General features: G+C 33.9%; 2 protein-coding genes across 2 annotated transcripts; one reads left to right on the forward strand and one right to left on the reverse strand.

Annotated features, from left to right (window-relative positions):
• Positions 1–4341: 4341 nt before the first annotated feature.
• Positions 4342–5138, reverse strand: LOC143578778 (putative aquaporin TIP-type RB7-5A). The gene is made up of 2 exons (XM_077062257.1): positions 4923–5138; positions 4342–4716 (listed from the first exon to the last, which is right to left on the reverse strand). The coding sequence occupies exons 1-2, from the start codon at positions 5136–5138 to the stop codon at positions 4342–4344; spliced, it is 591 nt and encodes a 196-aa protein (XP_076918372.1).
• A 2847-nt stretch (positions 5139–7985) lies between these two features.
• On the forward strand, positions 7986–9413 carry LOC143578776 (F-box protein At3g07870-like). Its single transcript, XM_077062255.1, has one exon. The coding sequence runs from the start codon at positions 8213–8215 to the stop codon at positions 9350–9352; it is 1140 nt and encodes a 379-aa protein (XP_076918370.1). The 5' UTR covers positions 7986–8212; the 3' UTR covers positions 9353–9413.
• Positions 9414–16712: the final 7299 nt, after the last annotated feature.

Genomic DNA, 16712 nt, shown 5'->3' on the forward strand with positions numbered 1-16712 from the left:
TGCAACATCAAAGGATAGAATACAATACCGGAAGCTAAACGACGTCGTTGAAGATGCTGACCGTTATTATTAATATTAATATTATGCAAACAGATCTGAAACTGTCGATCAATAACACAGCAAACGGATTTCTAAATCAATCAAACGTATCGTAATTCAATACCGTTAGCAAACAGCTTCAGATTCCTAATCAGCAAACGCAGATAATCCGATAGAATAATAAAACTGATCTATAAACAGCTGCATATATGTTGAATAACAGCTGCACATATATTGAATAGATGATGAATACAGAAGAAGGTACCGGAAGCTAGCTAAACGACGTCGTTAAAGATGAACAGAACCTACAGAGCATAATGATATGATAATGAATTATTGTGGAGGATATGATGAAGGGTGGGATATATATAAGGATGAACGTTGGTTAAGTTATAACTTAACGCGTACGTCAAACGCGGTTGGTTATTATTTTTTTATATTATTACTTTTGGTAGTCGGTTTTGGCTAACGACAGAAAGGTTGATGTGCGTTCTGACACGTGTTGACTACGTCACGAAATATCATACATAGATTGTGATGATTTACTATTACTTTAACTTTCTTTTTTCGATCAGTTATTTATGGAAAGCAAATTGATTTATAGGGTTAAATAGGAAAATATCAAGAAAATAAATATATTTATTAAATATGTTATAAAATAATTATTTTTTTTGGTAGACCGAATCATAGTAAAATAACGTTGAACTTGACATAATATTTAGACGGCAAACCATATATTGTTATTTAAACATTATATCCGCATACACGGCTTGTATAGAGCTATACGAGCCGTATAGGTGCAAAATTTTGTTATTTTTGTGTTGGAGCGTGCCAGGTGTTTGAACCTTATACGGCTCGTATAGGGGCTATACAACCCGTAAGATTGAAAAAACTGTCATCCGTACATTAGTTAGTCATGTGAGGGCTATACAACTCGTATAGCCCATATACGAACCGTATAGAGTTATTAGCACACCATAGGGGTGGTGTTTAAATATAACGACCCTATTTAGACAGTGTGCGGTAGATACTAGATAATGCTCTTGTGTGTCATCATAAGGGTATTATACATAGGGGAAAGTTAACGTACAAATGAAATTAACGTGCTAATTATGAGAATTAAACAAGGTAATTATATATACAATTAGAGTAATTATGTAATTAATTTATAATGTAATTACATAATTACTCTACTTGATTTTAACAATTAGTAAGTTAATTTCATTTGTATTTTATCCAACCCCGTATACATAAAAGGGGTGTAGTGGATAAAATCCCTTATAATCATTACCCCGTTATAATTTTTAATTAAAAATAAAGCATGTAACCAATAGGATTGGCCAATTCTCGGCGCTTTATGGGAGGCGCACCCCACATCCAAACACCACAAGACAACCCCAGGAAGGGGGGGGGGGGGGGGGGTACCTTGGTGGCACTTTGGGTGAAGAAAGCGTCTCATTACGCACGGTCTTACTTGACACAATAGTTACATGTATCATGTTATTGGTTGTGAACACAAAAATTTTGTATTATCGTGTCGATGTCTAATGTTATATGCAAAATTACGCTCTGCGAATCTAGTATTAGTTGGTTTTTCTTTTATATGTAAAATTAACAACGGTTAAATAAATTATAAAAGTCAGCAATTTTGATGATATACTTGGTAATTGGAATGAGCAAACAGCTTGTAGTGAACCGGTATCCCTGTGCTTATTTGGTACCAAATTTTTAATGTTTCGGGATTGGTATAATATGGCTCGGTTTAGTACCTTACTGGTATTTATCGAACTTTTGACTTTGGTACCGATACCAAACTGAACTTTTTATATCAAAAGTTGGTATCAGGATATTTGGTACCGATACCGGTTCCATACCAAGTTCATCTGTATCTCTGGTAAATGTATCTATTCTATATTGAATAACTAGAAAATTTGATAACTTAGAAAATAGATCAAATTTCATAGGCTGGGCTTTAGATTTGGGCTATTTCAAAAATAAGGGTATGATTGCAATCATTTCATAATGCCATGATTGTCATATAAAAATTTGGGCTGTTAAAAGTTTTAAGACCTGTTATTGTTTCTCTATTTATTTATCAATTTAAAGCTTTCTGCCCGTCCAATTATATATGTTTTGAAGTCCCAAAACCTCCAGTGATAATCTTAAATCTTAATCTATGAGTGGATCAATTGATGCTAGGGCTGTTCACAAGCCGAGCCGAACCGAGCGAAGGCTTGTTCGTTGCTTGGCTCGTTTACAACAGAACCGAACCGAACGGCTGAAATTCGAACCGAGCGAAAACCAAAACGAGCCAAAATCGAATTGAGCATTTTTCGATCGTACATCGAGCGATTTCGAGCATCATTTATTTCTTTTTCACTTTAAAATTTTCAATAAAAAACAAGTTTGAAGATTGTAAATTATATATTATATAAATAAATTAGTAGTTTTTAGACAAACGGGTAATAGATTGTAAATTTTTATTAAAAGTAAGTTTGAAGTGAGATAAAATGATCATGTAAACAAATTTCTAGTATTCTAAAAACTTGAAACGAACAAATAAAACTATAAAATTGATGGAATAGGAAAAATATAAAGGGGCCAAAAAACTTTGTAAGTTTATATTTATGTGTTTAGTCTGTATATTTATATATTTGTTCATAAATAATTATATATAAAATAAATTAAAAATATTTGAGCCGAACCGAACCGAGCAGACATTTGCTCGTTGCTTGGCTCGTTTGCAAACCAAACCGAGCAGAGCGGCTCGTTTACAATCGAGCGGAAAAATGAACGAACATTTTCCGAGCAATTTCCGAGCGAGCGACGAACGATTTGGACAACCCTAGTTGATGCACCCTTTTCATAGGTTTGGACTTATTCTTGAGTACCTGCTGTAGCTGTAGGCCTGTAGCTATCAGATCTGTCAAGTTCATTTCAAACGATAATTTATTCACTAAAATTCGTATATGCTTTTGTTTGTTGGATAATCAAGGTTTTTCTTACCATTCTTGCAAAAGCCATCTTTGTGGTAATATGTTTTTATTTATATAGAATCCATATCTTGTGTTGTGTATGTCTTTTCTTGCATTTCATTCAAAATCATTTTATAATATTTTGATTTAATAATCTAATTTAAGTATTTGGTGTAGTAGTTAATTTATATAAGTTTACGACATTAACTAATGTTGTATTTCCATCTCCTGAAACGCTTGTTAACTTCATGAGTACATTTAATGTAGAATCAGGACATCATCATTCTTGATCTTCATATGAACACTAAATTTACTAAACTTAATCTTTATCCATTTGCTGCATGTTTACTTTTGTTGTTATCATTTAAGATAACCATTAACTGTTTAATGGCATGTATCTGACATATAATCATCAATAATGAACAAGTAATATTATAAGTCAGTTTAATCTAGATCGTTATCAAACAGAAATTGGTTAATTTAAAGTTTAATCATTAATCTCCCAGCAGGTTGGAATTTAGGTCTTACAAATATAGGCTATACACCATGTTGTGAGTCATTCAAATTTTATCCACGGGCAAGTACCAGTTTTTATCCATGTAGTTTGATCAACATAGTGGTGTCAATTCATATTCTTGTTCAAATCACAAAAATGTTCACAAAACCAATGGATAATGTTATTAATTAATTGAACTAAAATGACAAACTTTGAAACCGCAATCCATATGTTATACAAATCACATAAATGTTAACAGAACCAATGGATGACATTAATCAATCGTTACTTTGTTCCAGCCACAAAGACAAAAACAAAACTCAAAATAGTAATGGCTATGTTGTTATCTTTGTTATTCTTATTATTTTGTTTTCTTTTCAATATATTGTAAATATTTTACAAACAATAATTGATAAAATGTTAAATTATTTTCAACCTAAATAATTAAAGAACAACATACATCGTATAATCACATTCATAGTAGAGCCATTGATGGATTTTGATGAGAGCAAATCTTTCTATTTTTAAGGACAGAGTGGCTACTCATTAATACTCTTAAGGCTCCAAAAACATAACATAAAGGTACGCAAATGAACTAGTGCAACCAATAAATAATGATAAAAAGTAAAAAATATGAGTACTTATATGGACACTTTTTCCCATTAACATTTCAAAGTTGCAAACATACATTTGTTTAAAGGAAAAAAGTACAAGTTCAATATTATGAGGGTTTGAGGTAAATAATTCACCAATCCTCGAGAATATTTGAAATGGTCCTCACACAATGACGGTGTTACACCTCGACCATAAATGAAATAAAGAAGTAAGTTTTCAAGCATAATAAGCAGCGACAGGAAGGGTCTCATATGATCCAATGAAAACATCACCGTAGATGAGCCCAGCTAGCCCACCACCAATCAATGGGCCGACCCAATAAATCCAATTTTGAGAGAAGTATCCAGCAACAACAGCAGACCCAAATGATCGAGTTGGGTTCATTGATCCACCGCTGAAAGGACCAGCGGCCAAAATGTTGGCTCCAACAATGAACCCAATTGCGATTGGTGCAATAGTTCTGAGGGAGCCATTTTTAGGATCAGCTGCAGTGACATAAACCATGTAAACTAGAGCAAAAGTAATAATGATCTCAAAAACAACTCCTTGAATACCACTCAAGCCATCTGCAACTTCGTGTGTTGAGACGGTCTGTTAAATAGCAAATATATAAGCAGCAAATATACAAGCACATGTTTAAATTCATCACCAAACATTATTTTATCATACATATTTATTTTTATTTGTAACCATTTATGTGTGATGACTTAATACGGCTTTAGATGCAAAGTGGGTACATACTACATATAAGTTTTTGAACTAAAATATTATACGAATAAAGGTGTAAGAAAACTTACCAAGCCACCGGTAACGAATTGAAGGAGAAAGCATGCAACGATGGAACCAAGGCATTGGGCGATCCAATAAAATATGCCTGCTATGATGATGATATTACCTCCAATAGCCAATCCGAACGTGACAGCTGGATTTAAATGGCCACTTGAGATGTTGGCTGCCACTGATACCCCAACAAACAATGCAAGGGCATGGGCTATTGCTATCGCAACGAGCATTATGCGTCACGTGTCGTCCAGTTAGAGTTTTGTGTTTTTACAAAAAACAGGGTGTAGTCATAACTCTCCATCCCCAAGCGTTATGTGCCACGTGGCGCCCAGTCACTATTAATTTTATTTGTTTTTTTAAATAATAATTCATTAACATAAAATTAAAAAACAACATTAAAATTTAAAAAATACATTAAACTTCCAAATAAAATGTTTTCCGTTGGGTTTTGGAATCCGGGCACCACATTTGGCATAGAATTTTTGTAAGGCCCCGTTCCCGGTAGCCCTACTTTAGCGTCGAATTTACTCATAAACACAGTTCTTACAAATCAGAGTTAATTAAAACTTTTCGCGGAATATAAAACATCAACCATTCGTTACAAAACATTAAATCTTTTCTTTGATACCATAACACAAAACATTATATTTAAAACATCTTTACTTCTATCTTCAGATGCCAGCCGTTCAATCCATGCCATGTGCCGTCCTCATGCTAACTCTATAATCAGCTCACCTGCGTGCATACTAAAAGTCAGCTACGCTGAGTGAGTTCTAGTTAATCAAGCAACTTATCATACAACCACTACATGCATTATATACGTATCCGAAGACACGTAGTCCACTATCTGACCTGCTCACCTTACCACTTAACCTCTTATTTACCCCTACCACTTAACCACTTTAATAACGAATGACGTTATGCCACTTTGCCACTTTAATAGCGTATAATGTTATGCCACTTTGCCACTTTAATAACGAAGTCACGTATAGGCTTACCTTACCACGTACTACCGGCATGCCACTAACACTCTTACTAGACTTTTGCCACTTCTAACACACTCTACCTCTACTTGTCTACAACACACTTCATATCATTACATCATTTACATAATAAACAAGTCACATCATAGCATTCATACACACTAACAACCTCTTGGAAATCACCCTTGGCGATACGTGTAATATCCGAAGATCGTTCACGCACCTACAAGCATTATATAATAACTACCTCGTATGACTTCTATAGCATACACTTACCATTTAAGGTAAGTGTATTCACACTTCACATCGAGTATGCACACAGCCCCGAAAACATAACAAGGAAATGGGGCTAGAAACTCACCTGAACTCGGTTACATTCACTGTTAATAGTTATTCCCTTCTTGAGCTGTGCACGGCTAACTGTATAACAATTACACATATCAATTAACTATTTTCTATCCATATCGTAATTTCTAGTTCAACTACAACCCACAATGAACGGGGGTTCAGGGACAGCGCCCCTGACAGCGGGGTCTAGGGGCGGCAGCCCCTAGCAGGGTCCAAGGGGCAGAGCCCCTGGCTGGGGTTGAGCTGCCTAGTTCAAATTATTATTTAATTCTATTAACTGTCTTATCACATTTTCCACTACGATTTTAAATTATTATTTAATTCGCCCACTTGTTTGCTATAACGAATTAAGCCTAAATCGTTATCAAAACACTGCCTAGTTCGTTATCTTGACTTAGCGAACCGAGTGAGCTAATTCGTTATCTTTCCATGACGAATGGACGAGTAACGAATCAGCTAACATTTTCGTTATCCTCATTCGTCATTTCCCTTAACGAATCACTTAGCGAGCTGCTTCTAGTTCACCCTCTCACCATAACGAATTGCCATAACGAACTGGCTACCCTTCCGTTAACGAATTACCGCTAATTCGTTAGAATTCCGTAACGAATTAGGGTTAGGGTTTTGTCAGACGTCACATCTGATGTGACACAACCTCCGACGCCGCCGTTGCCGGAAAAACGTGAATATCGCCGGAAAAGCGAGATCTCACTCGTTTGGCCACCGTTTTCACCGTTTTTCGTCCCGTTCGATCCAGATCTGAGCTAGGGTGATCCCTAAGCTCATCTTAGGTTCAGTTTATACCCGATTCCACCCGGATCTCGTGACTTCAACGGTTTAACTGTGTCGGCTCGTCGTTTCGTGACTAAATCTAACGGGTTTGTATCTCTACAATATCATACTATCATTACCTCGGGTTGGAAACCGATTCTCCTTCTTCTTCTTGGTTTCGGCTAAGAGAGAGAGAGTAGGATGAGAGAGAGCTAAGTGTGTGTTTTGGTGGTTTATGGAATATGTGTAAATGAAGGGATTTAGGCATAATGAAGGTATTTATATGATGGGTCATGGGCTTAAGCCCATGGTCTATCTTCCTTTCATTTTAACCCAAATCCATTACTCATATTACCTAATCCAACACAAGCCCGACTCGTAATAACTCTTACTTCACCTAATTATTTCTCCACTAACCCTAGTAACTTTCCCACTAATATTAAATAATATAACTAATATTATTTTAGAAATTTCGGGATGTTACAGTTTTGTAAAAATGCAATGTACGCGGCCATTTGCGGGTCGAACGGATTCGGGACGGGTACGGTTGGCAACGGGGCGGTAGATGGGTTCGGTTGTGGATTTTGGTTGCCTTGACGGGCATATTGACCGAAACCGAGAACATTTTGGTTGTTATTCGGAAACGTTTAGGTAGAAATATTTGTGTAAAAAATATAATTGGTATAGAAGTGGGAGTAATGTGTTAAAAAAATGAGTTTGGTTTGTTTATATAGTATAAAGTTAATTAATAATTATTTTTTTTAAAAAACCCAACGGTAACATACCCAACGGTCATTTTTATTATTTTTGTGCCTTTTCAAACGTTTTATCTAAAACGCTTTAGAAAAACCTCAAAACGCCGGGGGGGGGGGGGGGGGAGCCGTTCATAACGCATGAGTACGGATGGTCTTACAAGACACATGTTAAAAAAACGTTATGCATATAATATTAATAATTACGAATTCTATCAAGTCTAAAGCTGAACACTATATACTTTTCAAATAGAAATCCAAGTAAATCACGACTCGTCCACATGGTCAAAGATGACGACTTTTAAAACATGTGTCATGCAAATTTTGCTTGCGTATCTTCCAAGTAGATGACTTTTATGAGTTTCATTATTTAACAACCACAAGAACTGATATACTACTCATCTACAACACCATCAAACCCAGTACAACATATTCTTCTAGCTTCTATCAATGGAAGAGTTACCATTGCAGATCATGGTTGATATTCTCTCAAGGCTTCCGGTGAAGACAATCATCCACTGCAAGTGCGTATGCAAGAACTGGCGGAATCTAGTTTCGGGCAGTCGCTTTGCTAATGTTCACCTCCCACGGTCACCTGCAGGTCTCGTATTTCTCCATAGACCCGACAAACATATGATTGGTAATGACCATAAACCAGGCTTTTTGAAGTGGGTGGAGATCAAGGACGAACACGATCACCAACGCTTGCACCATGATCCCGTCATGAGCCTTGATCTCTATCATGCACCCGTCCTCCAAACAGATAAGTTACTCCCGGTAGGCTCTGTCAATGGTTTGGTATGCTTGTGGGAGTTTGGTCCAAATCATGATAACACTTATATATGCAATCCAATCACCAGAGAATATATGATTCTCCCCAGGCAAAAATACTATAGAGAAGGTTATGCCGCAATCGTTTATGGTTTTGGAGCTGGTTTACGGACAAAGGAATACAAGGTGATGCGGGTTTTCCAGGGGGATATTCCACCCAACACTCATCTACTAGAAGCCGAGGTTTACACCCTTGGCACGGGCCAATGGAGGAGTCTTGGTCGTGCTCCATACTGCCTTAACGGATACGGTGGGCCATTTCTGAATGGCAATGCGCATTGGACGGTTACTGAAAAGGATGCCCCGGAGAAGATTTGTGCTTTTGATTTTGACAAAGAGACGTTTCAGTTAATTCCGTCTCCTCCTGAAACTATAAGAGCTACCGGGGTCCATTTCCAAAGCCTGGCGGTCTTAAACGGTTGTTTAGGTCAATCTGATACTTACGATTTTAACCAATTCACGATTTGGGTGATGAAGGAATATGGGATCAAAGAGTCGTGGCGTAAAGAGGTTGTGATTCAGGAAGGCATCAGCCCTGATCTAGACCGGGTGATGTGGGAGCCTGTGTATCTGCTAGAGAGTTTAAAGGATGGAAATATTTTGATGATCTATTATGAAGACGAGTTGCTAAAATATTGTCCTGAGAAGAAAACAGTTGAAAAAATAGAAATTTTTGATCGCTATTTATGGGGACTCCCATATCGTCCTGGCTTTCTTAAACTTCAAAGCTTTGAATCAGAAAGTGTCCATATGTTCTAATTTTGTTGTATCAAACTTATTATATACTTACTTTTTAATTGAATAGTATACCATGGTTATTATGTACTTTCATGAGGCAATTTACTTCAAGTTTGACAGTAATTTCTTATTCTATTTGCTTATTCAATTTGCATCTGCAGTGAATGTTGACATGTAATTAACTCGAGTGATATGATACAAGAAAAGAAATTATGCCCAAATCCGTTGATTTAATTTGGATTTATAGAACCATAAAAATTAAAATGATTCCCATTACTTGAAGTATTTGGGAATTATGGAAATGGCTGAAGGATGGGATCAGAGTGCAAATGATGGTCTTCCTCTTCGTCTTCAATCCCACCCACTTAAAAATGCCTTGTTTATCCGGTAGCAGAGACGGCCTAAAGATAGGTCGAGGAGAGCAACGGACCCAGAGCCATTTTACCGAGATGCCATAATTTTTAAAAAAAATTGTATCTACTATTATAATAAAACAAGCTTTTTTGGGACATGTGTTATCCACACAAAGCCTCCCCTTTTTATTTGCACTACCTTATAGTTGTGACACGTGGTTTCACCATAGCGCAGTATGTCACCCGTTGGAGAAGAGGTTGAGGACAGTTTTTTAGAAAGAATGTTAGGGTTAAAGAAGAATTTAGGAGAAGAAGATTAATAATAATTTCTGGATGATTCATTCATACGTAGGGCTAGGGTTATATAATCCCGTAACCACAAATAGATCCATACATAAAAGGAAATAACAATTAATTCAAATATTAAATAAAAATAATAAATACTGAACGTATCAAGACTCTCTCCTTAGCCACTTTTGCCCTCAAGAAGTGGGTCCAAGTCTGGAAAACGCAACTTAAGATCTTCTTAGAACTCCCATGTGGCGTCTTGAGGTGACTGACCCTGCTAATGCACCAACACCTTCATAGCAACCCTGTGACCCCTCTTAACCAATTTACGATCCAACACAGCCTGCGATTTAAGGATGAAACGAGCATCCGCCTGAAAGGGAATAATTTTAGTAGGCAGCCCAACCGGCCCCTTGAGCAATGATACATGGAAGACTGGATGGATGTTTGATTCATCTGGCAAGTCTAACTTATACGCTACTTGTCCCCCCTTTTCGATGATTAAAAACGGCCCAAAATATTTCGGAGTGAGCTTCGAGTGTTTGTGAATCCGTAGCGAGTTTTGCATATATGGTTGAAGCTTAAGGCAGACCCACGAACCCGGATCAAAACTCCTTTCCGAACGGTGTTTATCTGCTTGCTGTTTCATACGTTTTTGAGCTTTCAAGAGTGATTGCTTCAACACCTATATTGCCCCTTCTCGATTGTAACATCACGAAAATTTCGACCCAAATTATCATCAAGTATTCAAAGTTGAAGGACCTAAATTGAAAATCTGATTTCTTGACCCATTGCGATACGCGATGGATCAAAAGACAACCCATCGCGTATAGCGACGGGTATGTTAAAAAACCCAAGAATGGGCGGTGTTGAGATACGCGATACCCTAAGACTCAACGCCATCGCGTATCGCGATGACGTGGTCTGATAGACGATGACATGTGCCCCTTCAATGATGTATAATTGTTTGTGAGGGCGTGCACACGTGTGGCCTGGTACAAACTTCTTCGTGCACCAAAAACATTCGTCCTTCGTGCGAATGTTTTGTGGTTTGGGCCAATGGTGATGATTTCTCGTGAGCCTCCAAGTTTTTGATTTTTTCCTTGGGCTCAAGACTTTTTCGTTGAGTTTTAATTGGAAACCGACATCACACAAAAAGTATATATGTAGTCATGTAGAACAAACTATTGTTCTATTCATTCTACTATCAAATTACATACCTATAAAAGTTCTTTTTCGTTCTTTTGTGGATGTGCTTCATGGAGAACCAAAAGGGTTCTTGGTTTGTTTATTCGTAGCCTTCTGAAGAAGAAGACAATATTTACGAAGAGAAAAGTTTGTACTCCAAGTTTTATTTTGGTGTTTCGTGAAGATAAGAGACGTGAAAGAGATCGAGTCTTTCGTTGGTGATACCTCTTACTCGTTAGTTTTTTGTATTTGGTTCCAAATATTTAATTGTAAAGAAATTCTTAGAAGTTATTATATCAAATTGGAATTGAAAACATCAAGCAAAGAAATCTTGACCCATATTTAATGCATTTATTGTAAATAAATCTCTTTATATTTGAATTATTTATTTTTAAACTATATTTTTTGATAGATGATATGTTTTATTAAAGATTATATAGGGTTGATTTTATATTAGAATGTCGAAAATTACACATTTATTCCAAAGTCATTTACACGTTATATATATTTTTTAATTATGTGTTTGACGCTATATAGTATTATTTTGTTTTGATTTTATATTACAAATTCAAACATTACATTTAGTTTCCTCTCTCTCTCTCTCTCTCTATATATATATATATATATATATATATAGGGAGCGGTTATTGTAAAAAGTAATGTTTTCCTAAAAAGTGTAGGAAGAAATCTGGGTTGTTAGATCTTGTTAATCAATGGTCAATATGGGAAGATAGAAAAAATTAAGGAGTGTCTAATTTTAACACATGAAGTTGGTGTGTTAAAGGGCATCTTAGTCATACCAGGTATTATAACATGTAGAGTGTCAACTTATTAATCATGGAAGCCTCCTATTTTTATGTAATCAGTTTCCAAAATACACAACAATAAAATCTTCTTATATTATTCAAAATCATAAAGGAATATTGTAACTATCTCTCCACCGTCAATTGATTCTCTCTCTCTCCATCGGCGTGATTAATAAAGCAGACCAAGGTTAGAATTTTTTTCGTCATTCAATTCTTTTAGTCGACCATTTGTGGTGTGTATTTGGTTAATCATCGGTGGGTTTTGTTTGATCGGTTCACTTCCGATGTTAAATGGGTGTGTTTAATCGGAGTTGCAGGTGCAGAAGAATGGAGAAGAAGAAAACTCCATTAAAGGCATGCGCAATTATTAAGAAGAATTCAGGTGTGTTTTTAGTGATTTAATTGTTTTTATTTAGTGATTTAATTTTTTTTATTTGAAACCCCCAATTTCTAGGGTTCAGTATATTATCGGTTTTGCTGTCAAGTTATGTTAGCCGTGTTTTCTATTCTCAATATTCGCTGATGAAAGAGTGTTACGGTGGGTGTTGAGTTAGAATGTGTTTTGTGTTATTGAAAACCCTGTTATTTTTTTTTTGTTCATATGTCCAATTTCTATGGTTTCAGTATGATGTTGGTTTTTCAATGTGTTTTCTGTTGGTGATTGAGAAGTGTGTTTTTAAAGATAACCCGATTGTTCTGTTCGTCTAGTGAGACACAAAAAAACATCTAATCTGGTTTTTATGTTTTTGTTTTTAAGAAGTTACTGTGTGAGATACCAAACAACATCTGTTCGCCTAGTTACAAATGTTTGTTTTTAATGATTTTGTGGAGTGTTTTTTATGTCAATGATTAGCGATTACATGGTGTTATTGTTTTTATAGTGTTTGATTGTTGTGGTTTAAAGTTAATACATGTCTGAAGTTTATATAGAGTGTTATTGTCGGTTTAGTTTGTGAGTGTTGGTTTTAAAGTTAGTTTTGTGTGAATACCCAGATGCAAAAGTGTGTTATGCAGTGTAGATCCGAAAGTGTGTTTTGTTAGTTGTGTTGTGTTATAGTAAGCAGGTAAGAAAGGTTTGTGTTTTTGTGTTGTTTAAATGTAGTCTTGTGATTTTCAAGTCTTCTGTTTGTATGGTGAGGTTTATTGTATGGCGTCCGGTTATTTGTGTGGTCTATACGAGAATGTTTTTTTGAGTGCGTAGTTGCTGTAAGAAGTTGTAAAATATGGGAGGTTATGAGTTAGTTAGTTTGTTTGTAAGTTATATATGTATGTTGTTTTGTTGGTTTGTAAGTAACACGTTGGTTTTCGGTATGTTAGTTCGGAGAAGCCCACAAAGAGCATACAACACTACTTTTAGAGGTCTAGTCTCCAGGAATGAGGTAAAGAAGAGACCTTTAAGAGTTGTGTGACAAAATAATGGTTTGCTGAATGCGGGATTTCAGCAGAGGTGGACGCTCGTGGAAGAGTTATAGGAAAACAAAAGGCGGAGCTAAACGATCTTCGAAGGAAATATGTTGGAATGATTTTGCTGAACGAAATAAACATGACAAAATAGGAGGTCATGCATCGTTTGATGGAGTATGATAGTTGCGTGATGATGAGAAGATGGAACTTGAAAACATAGCGCAATCAAGAATCATCAAGCGCTTGAATCTATGTTGATATGTTAGTAGAAGCTTTTTGATTATGTGATTAAGAATGTTAAGACTTATGTTTTTGTTTTGGATTTAAAAGGTTTTGGCAAAACCTTAACCTGCCTTTTGTTTTTGCAAGAACTGAAACTTTTTGTGAATTTAACGTTTATGGATTCGAACGGTTACGCATAGGTGGTGTTGATTAATGGTGTTCAACGTATATTGTGTGATGTTATATTTAATTTAGGATAGGTGTGTGTTTTAATATATGTGGTGGTAAGCATAAGAATTTAAGAAGTTGTTTTCTAGAATATTGATCCAGGAGATTAATATCGTAGAATATTGATCTAGAATATACAAGATTGTGAATGATAATATCATTAGGTTGTTAATTTTTTTTGAATGTTAAACTAAATGTCGATTAACAAGGAAAATATCCTGGAACTTATTTAATTTTCATTAATTACATATTAACATACCATAACAAGATAAGATTACAATCCTACCCTTGATAGATGATGTTAATCTAATGATGGAAAATTCTTCCTACACTTTTTAGAAAAACATCACTTTTTATTTTAACCTTTATCTCTCTCTCTCTCTCTCTCTCTCTCTCTCTCTATATATATATATATATATATATATATATATATATGGAGAGGATCATGAGAGAACTCCATTTTATGAAGATAACTAATAATGAAGTATTTTTAATTTAATTAAAAAAAAATATTTTTCAATTTTTTTTCTTTCATCCTTCTTATATGTTGTTATTCTTCACCACAAAAAAATATAAAAATAAAAAAAATAAACAAAATTAACGAGTAATGCATATATGCAATACACCGACTTTTTTTTATAATGCATATGTGCAATAGTATGCATTTTGATATTTGAAATAGTGTCGAATAGCATATATATAGTTGTTTGTATTGTATATTTGTAATAGTGTTATATTATATACAAAAATTAAAAAAATCGATATAGTGCATATGTGCATTACTGTTGTATTACATAAATGCAATAATGTATTTTGCATACAATTATTAGTGTTGTATTTGCATATATTCAATATTGTGTATTAGATAATGTATATGTGTTGTATTATATGCAATAAAACAATATTTTATATATAAAATACACATTAATGCACATACGCATTACATCGACGTTTTTTTATTTTTTATTTTTTTAGGAACAATATCATCTTATTAGAAGCAGGAAAGAAAAAAAATCACAAAATAATTTTTAAAAAATAGTTAAAAATAATTCTTTACTAGTTCTCTAGTTCTCTCTTTAAGATGAGTTCTCTCTAGATCTCACCCCTATATATATATATATATATATATATATATATATATATATATATCTTTCCAATAAAATTTTAATTTCAATTAACAAACTTTATTAAACGAAACAAGTAGACCTCAAAATTACCCGAATTTGATGCTTCTATTATTATACATAGATTTTTTACGGGTTCAAAATTTTAATAGTCGTCTTTCAATCATTTAAATTGGTGGCTTATATTTTGGCTTAATTATTATTCTTCTAATTATAATTCTAACTCTCATAAAAACCCTCATAAATTTTCCGTTTATGGAAAGATTGTACGATTTGTATTAACAAATGTTATTCCGTTTTTATAAAATTCAAACAACGTTTAGAAAACATAGATTTATTAAATCAATGTATGGTTTCGATTATCAAATGTCTACCAATAAACTTTTTGTATATTTTTACTATTTAAACTACCAAGATGTTTTCATTTTTTGTCAACACATTTTTCTTTCATATAAATCCGCGACACACTAATATTTGAATACATAATATTTGTTGTCTTAAATATATAGAAAGTTACCATAAATCCCAATATATGTAGTTTGACATAATTTAATGTTTTTTACTGCATTATAATTCTTACGCTTCACAAACTTGAAAACCTTTTTTTTATCTTGTACCGTATATTTTCGCACGTTCAGTACTTATGTTATAAATTATATTTTCAACATCTTTTACATAGCTTAGTTTTGGTAGATTATTTGTTTTGTTAATATCATATAATGTTTATTTTGAGATGATTTTATAATAGAAAGTCATAATTACATTTTCCTAAATATCTTTATTTATTATCATGAATCTTAAAATTTCAAATTCAAAAAACCGTTAAACAATTTATTACCCTAAATTAGAGGCTTATCTTTTTATAATTAATTTGTTAGTTAAATATTTGAAACACGTTTTTGATAACTAATTAGTTAAAGATGTAGAATTTGTGTATTAATGATAATCACTTTCTTATTCAGAAATTTAGTCTAACCAATTATCCATGAACTTAGTCAATGTTTTGTCTGAATCAAATGAATTTTAAGAATCAAATTATGGCGATAGAGGAGCAAAACCAGCTATCCCATTTAATTAGTTAAATTGGTTGAATTTTTTGTTAATGTAAAACATTATTTATGCCAAAGAATTAGCTTTGTCTTTTCATAAAACATAGGTTTGTCATAAAATTATCAACCATAAGTTATCTATGAAAACTTAAATGGTATTTAACCTATACATTTTTTTGATCTCCATTCAACGCACAATTTTTTAACACACAATATGTCAACAATCAATCTTGGTGGTTTGCAATTTTTTTGATGAAAGTTTTTCTATTTCTTTTTGTCGTTTTAAGTTAAATGATATTCTTTGTTCGGAGTAGACAACGGTATGTTGGTTTTTTTGTGGAGTAAAATCCTTCGTTATATCAATACAATCATATGTCACGTCATATACATTTTTATTGTCTACATTTTTAAGTTGTTCATATTTTTCATATGATAACCTTATTATATTATAGATGTCTTCAAAATCAAAGAAGCGAAATATTATTGAAACATCGTCTTCAATAAGAGAAGTAATTCAAACGGTTAGTCAATTTAATATCTTTTGTGTATCATTTAAACGCTACATAACAATGCATTTTTTTAAACGTGCAATGTCAATGGCAAGACAACCACTCAGCATCATTTCCAACGTGTTAATATTTCAAGTTTTACGCGTTAATAGGATTTCATATCTTTATATGTATTTTGTCTTGTTATTATATTCTACCTGTTCAATAACA

The sequence above is a fragment of the Bidens hawaiensis genome, unplaced genomic scaffold (assembly GCF_021521415.1).
Source record: "Bidens hawaiensis isolate Kalapana, Puna unplaced genomic scaffold, B.hawaiensis_p1.1 tig00029334_1, whole genome shotgun sequence".
NCBI classification, from domain to species: domain Eukaryota; kingdom Viridiplantae; phylum Streptophyta; class Magnoliopsida; order Asterales; family Asteraceae; genus Bidens; species Bidens hawaiensis.